Below are 11,031 nucleotides of genomic sequence, written 5' to 3'. Positions count from 1 at the left end.
CCACGGCGTCAGGACGTGACGGCGTCCGGCGCGTGGGGCGGCCGAGTCGAGGAAGGGAATGGCGGGGGCGAGCAGGGCGTGGAGGAAAGGGATTTGGGTTTCCGACGTGGCGGAGGGGGCGGGGAGTTGCGAGACGGGAAGCCCGGACAGGCGGAGGAGAGTGGAAGTTGAAGGGTCCGACATTGGGCTTTGGGAGACCATGCAGCGTGAATACTCACATGGAATGGCTATGAGTTGTTTCGCTTGCGGCGGATATGGTGGAGTTGCGCAAAGTTCAATAGAGTCGGATTTTCCAAAGTCTGTTTCGCACTGACCCCCTTGATGAGTGGCATGGCATGCAAACAAGGGTAGTCTCGTATCGTCATCACATCTCCATAACGCCAATCACATCGAGTTGGGCAGGACAGTTGCACCTCACTGTCAGTCAGGTCATTGCATAGGCAATCACTTCGTCAAGCGAAAGCGAGGGGGGAAAAAAGGCATTGTATGCTCGTTTGTGAAGTCTTCATTTCGTCTTGCATTAAAGTCTATACCAGCAGCTCTACAGAGTGAGCTTTCCCCCACCTTAAATTATATACAGCACATGGAAAGGATTACTGCCTGAACCTCTCGCGGACAGGCCAGTACAGACTCACGCCTTTTCCCGTCTCTCGTAGCGAATGTTGACGGGCTCCAGCGGGCGCGAGAACAGCGAGGCGTAGTCGGTGCCGTTGATGTTGCTGCTCCGTCGGCATTGGAAAACTGAGAGCGCCCAATCTCGACTGTAATAGTCTGCAGCTGGACGTTGGCAAACTGCTCACCAATGCAGCGTGACGGCCAGCGCAAAGGGAAGGTAGGGCGAGTTGGCACCCTTGCTAACGAGGCCGTAACCATAGTCGATCTTCTCCTCGTCGGCGCTCTCGGCGCGCGCAAAGGTCGGGGCATTGGGCGAGTCGGGGAGCCAGCGGTAGGGGTCCCAGATGGCGGGGTTCGGGAAGTATGTCGGGTCGGTGGCCGAGGTGCCGGGAGCCGAGAGAAGATTGTGGCTCGTGGGGATGACGAACTTGGTGCCGGGGACGGGCATGGGCGATTTGACCTTGCGCAAAATGGAGTGGATGGGCGCGTGGAGGCGGAGCGTCTCCTTGATGATGGCCTGATTGAGGGGCAACTTGGAGAGATCTTCGTAGGTGAGGGGAGGGAGGTCGGCACCAAAGGCCTCGACCTGCTCCTTGTAGAGGTCGTCAATAACGGCGGGGTTCTGGGCGAGGCGCGCCATGATCCAGGACGAGGTGGAGGAGGAAGAGTGCTGGCCGGCCATGAGGAGAGCGATCATCATGTGCGCAATCTCATGGTCGGGGACGTTGATGCCGTTCTTGTACGTGGAGCGCATGAGGTGGGAGATCATATCGAGGCCATCGGTGCGGCCAGACTCGCGGCGGTCCTTGATCGTGTCCATGAAGATCTGGGCAACGGCCTTCTGGGCGGCGTCACGCTTACGGTTCCAGGGGAGGGGCGCCCAGTGGAGAGCAAAGTTGATGGCGGAGAAGCCCATGTCGAGGTCGTGGTACAGCTCGGCGAGGGACGTGTCGAACTTGTTGCGAATCTCGGAGCCCTGAAGGGCGTGGGAGGCGGTGAAGATGGTGATTTCGGCCATTCTGGGGGGGATGTTGACGACGCCGGACTGTTCCTTGAAGTACTTGCTCGTCTTGAAGTAGTTCTGGACCTCGTGGGAGATGATGGGGACGTAGGAGCGGAAGGCCTCAGTGGTCAAGGCGATCTTCATGAACTGAAAATGGGGAAGCGTGTCAGCTGCTGGTTCGAGGGGCGACAGGGGATGGAAAGCAGACGCCAACCTTCTTCTGCTCCATGAGCTTGGCGTTTGGGCAGTCGTAGACAACATCGCGACCAAAGACGGGCGTAGTGAGGACGCTGTAGATCTCCTCGGCGTTGACGTCGCGCTGCTTGCCGTTGAGGATGAAGTCGTTGCCCTGGGGGCCGACAGCGACGGTGGTCTTGCTGCCGAGGAGAATAAAAGTGAAGACGTCACCGTACTGGGAGTCCAGAATCAGTTCAAGTTCGTCACACGATGATTGAATCACTGGGACGTACCTTTTTCTTGTTGGCCTCGAAGAAGGCGGGAGGGTCCATGCCATAGGTGACGGTGTTTCCAATGAAGGGGAACCAGCTGAAGACCATGGGGGGCTCATTGGGGTTCTTGAACAGGAGCTGGTTGGCGACATGGATGACGACAGAGAGGAGCACGACGCCGAAGACAACGACGCCAACTTGCGACGCGGTGCCGAGGGTCTGGAACTGCTGCGCAGCAGGACCGGTGATCTCTTGAAGGAGACCCATGATGTTGGCGGACCTGTTGAGGGAGGAAAGAAGGAATAGGTGAACCGGCGGGGTGAGGTCGCCGTGGCCGTGACAGACGGGACTCGGTCGTTTCTCGTCTACTCGTGGATCGTGGCCGTCGTCGTCAATGGGCTCGTCGATACGATCAGGAGGTGGTGCGAGACGGTGGGGTTGGTGTATGTCTCGAGAGTGCGCGACGGGTTAAATTATATCGGCAATATTTTCCTTTGGGGGGGTGGAAGGGACTGCGCACGCGAGGTGCAAGGGGGTTCAGGGGCGCTGCCAATTCGCAAAAGCCCATCCATTGCAAGCCGCTAACATCCACAGCAGGGGCTCCACCTCAACGATCCAAGACTCCAGGGTCCCCATTTTGGCAAAGGCGGTCAAACCTTCCGGTACCCAATCATGGCTCCAGCGTATTCGTATCGTCCACGGCCAGGGCCTTGGTTCCGTCTGCACATCGTCTGATAACTTGCGACTTTCTCCTTGATCAACCCATCAGGAAATTTGCTGACCTTTCCCAGCAATGTACGTCGTCGCAGGGCATCGTACCACCCGAATAAGAAGACGACTCTTTTCGGTGCCATCTTGTAGCCCGTCCGCCCCCGACCCATTGCTGAGGCTGCGCTGGCCAGAATTGACCCCTGCCGGCCGCAGTTGATCTTGTAGTCCCTCCCAGTGGCCTGAGCTTTGCCACTTGTTGACGTTGATACCAGGTGGCCAATGACCGCTCTGTAGTTACAGATCGTGGTGTGCACTCTACTAGTGGGAGGCCAAGATTGACTTCTGACTGGCATGTGATACCAACCAGACGTCATCCCGCCTTGTGGCCTGGATCTGTCGCCATTCCCAGTCAACAACGCTCTGCTCGACATTAGCATTGCCGTCAATCACGTCTAGGCAGCATCAAAAACTCTGGATGCCTGTCGACTGCCATACCACGGCTGGTCATTGCCAACTCTTTCACGAATCCTCTGGCATGCGCATCGCTGCTGTCGTCCAAGAGAACAGTGAACATCTAAACTGCCTCTGTTGCAATCCTCCTGCACCTCCTCGAGATACGAATACGACTAACTCAAGTTGCCCTCCGTGACAACGCCCTCAGATGCCGTGCTGCGCCCCTCTACGGACGATCCTGCTGCACGCTACTCCCCACACATATGCACCTGTTTCGGGGTACCTGAAGCTCCCCGAGAGCTGATACGAATACGACAAACTAAGACTTCAAGGCCCAGTATCTTAATCCCAGACAAGTCAAAGCGTGACTGCCTCTCTTCACCTCCCCATGCCAAGAGCATCAAAACGAATACGATAAAACAAGGTACCGAGACCTGTCTTCACCTATCTTGCAAAGACTACTCCGTCCGACCTGTCGAGCATGAAGTGCAGCTACATGACGTGTCTTGTACGCCCCGCTTGGCCGACCTCGAGACGAAGAATCCCAGAACTGTACTGTAGTGACGCGCAGCTTTGCATGTGAAATAATGGTATTGTAATGAACTAAGTACCGTGAAGGTACTAGTAACGACCGACGCCGGCTATGGCCCGCCTCCCTCTGACGCAGCGATAAAGTTCAATCTGCCAGGGCTTTCTCTCCTCTCTATGCTTCGAAACAAAGAAATAACGACACCCAACGCCTGTCACAGATCGACGACTGACCACCTCTGTATGCTTCTGCGCATATTTTCCCGACCACACCGCCGCTCAAGAAGTACGCGGCCTACCATGACAGGGCTGTCCATCCATAATCTCCGTCGACATTGACCCAATTGTCCTTCTCCATGGCTCGCTCCCACCCCATCATGACTGCCAACAGCCGACAGCCCATGGCGCTCACTGTGCAAATGACACGTCGCTCGATCCTGACACACGGCGAGGTCAAGCATGTAGGCGCGTCCTATGTAGCTGCGCAGGCGTACCGCATCTGCTGTGGGTTGCGGCTTCTCGGTCTGCCCTGCAACTCCGTTGGCTGGGCTCTGGCCAGACTGCCCTAGACTCCAGAACATGGGTGCGAAGAAGCCACCCTCCCAGCCAAAAGAATCGTCCACAAAGTGGTGCATGACGCGAGGGTTTGGATTGCCCTTCTGGACCTCCTGCTTGCCGGCTAGGCGGATGCGGTCCTGCGCCTGATGAGCACCCCTGAACTCCTCCGACTCATAAACCATAGGGTCGTCAGAGGCCATAACAATGAGGGAATGCTCCTGGGCAGGGACGTCATCTTGACCACCCCTGCCAGCACCCTGGTAGCTGACTTCTATGATGTGTCGCGCCTTATCCGTAAAGGCGTTGATGGGGATGTAGGAGCTGCGGTATTGGTACTCCAAGGGGTGGCAGTCGCCGTGTCGGACGTGCACGCCAACGACCATACCGTTGTTAGGGGAGGAGCCCTGTGTGCGCGTTTTTCGGGCCAACAGACTCATTCGATCCTCTGCATATTTGGCGTCTTCCGTGTTGAGCTTGAACAGCGCCTCGTAGCCAGCTCTTGCAAGGTCGTAAAGCTCTCGCACGGAGGAATCGCCGTGGCCTCCCTGCCTGGGATAGGGCTTGCTGAGGGAGTCCGCCCACATGCTTCGGGCAGTAGCCGATGTAACTACCAAGTGCCGGGCCTGTATCGGACAAGGGAGCATCTGATGGCGTGGAGGAGGAAGACAGTTTGGAACGGGAGGGGGTTGGAAGATGTCGGTGTACTTCCCATATGCCCATCTTGAGTCATCGATAAAGAAGGACCTTCCCTGCTTGAGAGCAAGTCCGTAGAACAGCCAAAGTTCCATCAAAGTGTTGCCCAGGCCAGCATCTGCCGTCTCGAGCACAAAGGTCATGGTGCCCTCGCAAACGGCCTTCTTTCCGACAGACTCCCCGGTTTCCCCAATGATATGACTGGTTTGAACAGTCTTCTCAGCCAGTCCTGGAAGAAGACCAGCCTTCTCGGCGTCAGGAACGTCGATAAAGTACTTGTCCGAGGGGCTTGCCCTGCCCAAGGAAGTCTGGAACGGGGGCGGGTTCTTGTTCCGCATATCCCTTACACGGCTGGCTACTTCACGGCACTTCCCGATCATCTCTCCATAGTCCTCCACGCCCAGTGGAAATTCGAAATCCGGTGGGATCGAGACGGTCCACTTTGATCTGCCGGTCGTGTCTGTAACGATGATCGGGGTGGCAAAGTCGGGTAGATCGTCTTGCCCGATCATCTCGAATTCTTGTTCATTTGTGAGGTATGGGATGCCCATTGGAACATTGCCTCGAATGGTGATGGTAGCGAAGTAGAAAATGAGCAGAAAGAAAGTGAGCCAAAGGAGGCCGCGGAGCATCCGGCTTGGCCGAGGATGTGTGGGTGACCTTCGCGGTCGTGGCACCAGGGCAGGAAGACTGGGTGATGGCGGAGGCGAAGTGAAGAGGAGGTGATTGAAGTTGAAGCGGGATGATGTTGAAGACAGCGGCGCCTTGTCGAAATGATGCCTGTCGTTGTTGTAAGAGGCAGCTCGTCTGAGGTTCATGCGCGGGGACCCAGTGAAGATCTTAGACCTGCTCAGATCCAGAGGTGCCGGCATCTTGTCTCTCATGGCCATCGTGTCGGTCCAAGGCAAGTGAGATGTCAGGATATCGTGAGATGTGTGAACGCACGTTCGGAAAGATAGCCCAGCCTCAAGGAAGCATCCAGATGGCCTCAAAGGGGTGCAAAGTAAAACGATATGGGGCAAGGAATGTGTGTGGGCAAAAGTTTAGTCAAGATGTTAAGGAGTGACACTGTGATCCCGCCAAGGGAAACTCTCATGATACCCAGACGTTGTACAACGTGCTGTTGTGGTCGAGGCGGTGGGAGTTGAGAAGCAGACTGAGCGAGGAGCTCAGTCGGTGAAAAGAATCCTCTTGTTGGTTAGGTTTGCGGGGAAGAACAAGACATCAGACGACTGCCGGCTGGGCTGCGTGTGGGTGGATGACGCAGGCTTGACAAGGGGAATAGGTGATCAGCGGCCGACGATACGTGTTGATGACAGGCGGTCGATCCGGGCGACGATCATGCCGAGACGGTTGATGCTAGGGATACAATAGGGCCGGCCCTCCTAGTTGGCGCAATCTCACAGTACCAGCTGCCTCGTTTTGATGGCTCAAGAGAGTAGTCAGTCTCGAATTGAATCGCGGAGCGGGGGTCAATCCGACCGATGACTGGGTGGGCGGGTAATCGTGATACCTCGCTGTCGTCTGGTGTTGTGCGGCTTCGAGGAGCTCGAGGCCCAGCAAGATGTGCAGAGAAGAGAAGGAATGAATGAATGAATGAACGAAAAGAACAAGTATAGACACGAAGATGAAACAGGCCTCGAAAAGGCGGTGGTGGCAAGTCGTGGCCCTCAGCCGGCGGGATGAACGGCAGACAGCACAGAAGCAACGTCCAAGCCCAAACGTGGTGGTGAAGGTGAAGCTGGCAACTGGGAGTGCACGCTGGCCAGTGCTCGTCATGCAACGCTGAACGCTGCGCTCGTTGAACAGCTAACCATCTGGGCAAAGAAGTGTCTTTGTATTCCCCCCCTGTTTGGCCGTTTGCCCTGTCCTTTTCACCCCTGCATCCGACAAAGTACAAGCGCGGCGCGAAGAAGCAGTCTCGCACATCCTCGTCCGAGGAAGGCTTCGAAAGAGAGAAGGTCGTTTGACCAGATCCTGACAATCGTTGTTCCCAGAAAGCCGCCCCCAGGCACCACCACTAGGAGCCCAACAGGTCGTGGGCACTAGTTGGAAGCAGTTTGGAGTGACGCAGGCACTGGGGAGCCACGGTGTACGTGGGATACGAGTGCCTTTGGCACTGGACCTCGCCTAAGAGTACATTGATCTGAGGTTCCTCGACGGCATCCCTTCCCTTTTGCACATTAGTTCGTTTCAGAATGTCGGGGTCCTTCCCACGGCTGGAACCGCCTTCACGGCAACCGGCACCCCATTGGCCCAAGGAGGACAGCTCCTGCCAATCGGCTTCGCTACTCGAGGGCCTCCTGCCACATTTGACCATCCCGCGCCTGGTGCAGTGGCAGGAGTGGGAAAATCACCTCACTTGTGGCTTCCTCGCTAATAGAAAACAGGGAGGTTCAGTCATCAGGGTCAGGGGCCCAGCAGAGGTTCCTCCTTCTCTTTGGGCAATCTCACGATCGTCGTGTTTGACTGCGGAGAAAAAAAAACGACAACCGAGATAATGATTTCCCTTTCGACACTGTCGCCCGCTCCGACCCCCCGATGAGTGGGGTGAAGCAGCTCGAAATGGCAGACTGACAGGGGACGTGGGCTTTCGTGCCGAGCACAGAGGAAAAGACGAGAGTCGCCACCAAGTCACTTCCAGTGTTCTTGAAGAAGGGCCCAGGACCTGTGAAGGTTGTGGCGTGTGAGGACAGTTCATTTGTGGCCGGGATGATTGATGGCAATCGTTTTGCCTTTGATTCGAGCTTGGGGGATTGCTGATGTAGTAGATAGATAGACGTCCCAAGTCTTGTCTGTTCGCTGCCTTTGCTGTGAACCTAATTACTAAGCACTGAGGTGACTCCAGTACCATCAAACTCCGAAGCAACGGACGAACATCGTCATTAGCAGCCATCAATGCTAACGTCGCATCGATCGCCTTTCATTTCTTCGCCGGCAAACAATGGGTTCTCCGCACACAACGAAAGGTCCCACTGCCTTGCCAGTACAAGGGTTACGGCCTGTTACGACTCAAGATCCAACCCAGCCAGAAACACACCTTGAGCTGAAGCGCCCCAGGCGACGCAAGACGTTTACCGGATGTTGGACCTGTCGTGATCGGCACGTTAAGTGCGACGAACAACGCCCCCATTGCAGACGTTGTACACTTGGAGGGTTCACTTGTCGGGGGTACGGAGTCAGGTTAGCTTGGGTCACCCAGCCTGGCAAGGTACCAACCACGGGCAACCGCCGAAGTCGTTCACAGCGTGCATGGGCTCACGTTGATCACTATCAATCCAACCGACTGGCCAGCCCTTCCAGCGTGGGCTCGCAGAATCAAGGTGCCTTCTCCGTCTTTCAAGCTACTGGGCCCACCACAAGCCATGACCCGGTCAACACCCAAGCTTTGGCAGGAAAGCAGTTGGCAAATGTAAGGGAGGAGCATGAACTGCCCCGTCGCACAGCGACGCCCGACTGCAGATACGTAAATCTCCTGGAAGGGGTCAGTGTTGCTTCGTTGGGACGTAGAGCCCAGTCTACAGACGACTTGCATGCGCAAGATACCTCCGTTCTTGTAACTACGAGCATCATCAAACCACAACGAGGTGGTCACATGCAACCGGATGCTCTCAACAGCCCCAGTCCTTCAGGCTTCTACCTCAACAACATCGAAGCAGACGAAGCGAACTTTCTGGGTGCTTCCATCGATGATGAAGCCAGCCACGGCGAGGTAAATCCAATCTGGCATGGAATGCCGCTTTCGTCGCTTCCACGGCCAAGAAGACCATCCAGCATCTCAACCATGTGGCAAAACCAAGCTTCTAACGATGCTTCTGACACATGTCTAATGCCAATCAATCATTTGGGCCATCCGTCGAGAGCACTGGACATATTCCCTTCTTCCAGTCACCGGGAGCTGATTAGCCACTGGGTGCTGCATCTTAGTCACAAGTGGATGCCGATACGCACCCCGACTAACCCCTACCTCGCCGTTCTGTCGCCCATCGCACTTGAGGGAAGCCGCATAGCGAACAGTTATTCCAGCAGCACAGCTGCCCTCTTCCACGCCGTCTGCGCCGCCTCAGCAACACACCAGGCAGTATTAAGAGGTGATGGTCTGGAGAACAATGTGTTAGTTCTTCAGCATCGTCGACAAAGCTACTTCCACCTCATGCGCAATATGCATCGTGCCGAGCCCAGCGAACGCTTGGCAAGCTTTGGGACCTTGTGTTTATGGATAATGACGCAATTCATCAGTGGCACGCCCGGCACCTGGCGCGAGGTAGTTAAGGTGACTCGCAGCCTACTTGAAGACACGAGAATCGAGATGTGGACTGAATCGACTTCGGCATCCATCACATACCAATCATATGCTGGTTTCTTGGCTCTGATACAATCCCGATATGTTGGTTACGTTGAGGTCCCCGGTCCTCTGGCAATTGACTATGCAGGTCATGGCTTTCTCCAGGACCAGGGGCTTTCAAGCACTTTACTGAGCTTGGTCTCGTCTTTCAACACGATTCTTTTATCTGATGGTGCCATGGATGTTGGCGAGCTGGATCAGCTCGAGATGGAGTTTGCTTTGTCCACGCCACCAGTCTCTGATCACACAACGACAGAAGGCGAGGAGCAGGTCTCACTCCGTCATCATGGCTTCTTGTTTTATCACGCTTGCCTGCTCTACTTCAAGTGCGCATCTGGTCGACGTGGGTCTGAAGCAGATATTGATGCGCTGGTGGCAAAATGCATCCACCTTATCGAGAGGCTTGACGCTACAAACGAAGATCAAAACCCCAGTACTTGGATCTACGCAACGATAGCCTTCGAAGCCAGGACCGTGAATATGCGTGACAGACTAAGGGCGTCCATTGCCCGGCGGGTGGCTTTGGGGTTCGAGACTTGGAACGTGCTTCGGTCGGCTGCGGAAGAGATCTGGAAGTCACGAGATGGGGCGCCTACGAATACAGCGCCTGAACCATGGCCTCACATGCTGGCACGAATGCCTCAGTTTGACTTGCTTTTATTTTAATTTGAAAGACTAAAGTGGAAAAAGGACTGTACTATGGCCCTCAGATAATGGTTCCCGGGTGCTTCTCAGCGTCCTCCAGCATCTCCTGCACAGACCGGAACTTGACCCCCTGGAAGTACGCATCACGGTGTGCGGCGACTTTGGCGGGATCCAAAGATCCTGCCTGGCTCACCGAGAAGATCTGGTATTCTGCGATGATAGTTGTGAAATCGTCCTTGCTCGAGACAATGTTCTCGATCAGCTGGTAAAGGCTGCGGTGTTCTACCGTCAAGTCGGGATACTTGGACTGCATCAGGGCCGCTACAGTATTCCAGGTCGTCTTCTCTCCAGATATGTTGGTGTGGTGCTCCCACTTCGGAGCCTGCACCAGCATGGTGATTGCCTTGGCGGCGTCTCTTGCACTGGTCACGTCGAGGGGCTCATCACCCGTGCCGGGAATAAGGATTTTGCGGTCCACGAGGTTTATGGGGAAGGCGTCGCCAGCATCCTTGAGGTAACGGCTGTGGCTGGGCATGATATAGTCGATGAACCAGCCGACGGCGATGAGAGTCCACTCAAGTTCAGTCTGCTCGCGCAGCGCCTTGCGCACAGGTTCGTGGACACGGTAGTAGAAGCCCGGCTGGTCTGGGAATTTCTCGAGATTTCCGCCGTACTCAGCCGGGATGAAGCGCTTGCAAGCAGGACTCTGTTTGCACGCATCGATGAGACGGAGGTGGACATCAACGAAGGTGGCACCATAGTCCAGAATGGCGGAGATGAGGACGGTGCTGTCTTGGATGCCTTTGACGATGGATGCGACCGAGTAGTCCGTGACAAATTGCGTGACGCCGGGACGATTCTCGAAGTGAGGCTTGACGGAGCGTGTCAGGATGGTGACTTGAAAGCCGCCAGCGACCAGTTCTTCGCTGAGATAGCGAGCAAAGTCACCAGAGCCTGCAATAGCGACGCGCATGTTGGTGTTGAAGGGAGGCGAGGGGGGTGTATAGAGACAGAAGATTCAAGGGCAGATG

The 11,031-nt window shown here is 55.7% G+C and overlaps 3 protein-coding genes across 3 annotated transcripts; all 3 read right to left on the bottom strand.

The window, feature by feature from the left end:
- Positions 1-796: 796 nt before the first annotated feature.
- Positions 797-2,334, bottom strand: VDBG_04839 (cytochrome P450 51; the record flags this gene model as incomplete). Its single annotated transcript, XM_003005187.1, has 3 exons — positions 797-1,765; positions 1,833-2,030; positions 2,089-2,334. 3 exons carry the CDS (start codon positions 2,332-2,334, stop codon positions 797-799), a joined length of 1,413 nt encoding a protein of 470 aa, XP_003005233.1.
- Positions 2,335-3,974: 1,640 nt separating this feature from the next.
- On the bottom strand, positions 3,975-5,900 carry VDBG_04838 (conserved hypothetical protein; the record flags this gene model as incomplete). Its single annotated transcript, XM_003005186.1, has 1 exon — positions 3,975-5,900. The coding sequence occupies one exon, from the start codon at positions 5,898-5,900 to the stop codon at positions 3,975-3,977; it is 1,926 nt and encodes a 641-aa protein (XP_003005232.1).
- A 4,161-nt stretch (positions 5,901-10,061) lies between these two features.
- VDBG_04837 (conserved hypothetical protein) lies at positions 10,062-10,973 on the bottom strand (the record flags this gene model as incomplete). The annotated part of the gene is made up of 1 exon (XM_003005185.1): positions 10,062-10,973. One exon carries the CDS (start codon positions 10,971-10,973, stop codon positions 10,062-10,064), a length of 912 nt encoding a protein of 303 aa, XP_003005231.1.
- Positions 10,974-11,031: the final 58 nt, after the last annotated feature.

Source organism: Verticillium alfalfae, genomic scaffold, assembly GCF_000150825.1.
Source record: "Verticillium alfalfae VaMs.102 supercont1.5 genomic scaffold, whole genome shotgun sequence".
In the NCBI taxonomy this organism is placed as follows: domain Eukaryota; kingdom Fungi; phylum Ascomycota; class Sordariomycetes; order Glomerellales; family Plectosphaerellaceae; genus Verticillium; species Verticillium alfalfae.
Note: the sequence above shows the minus strand (reverse complement) of the source record. Positions and strands in the feature narration are given on the sequence as shown.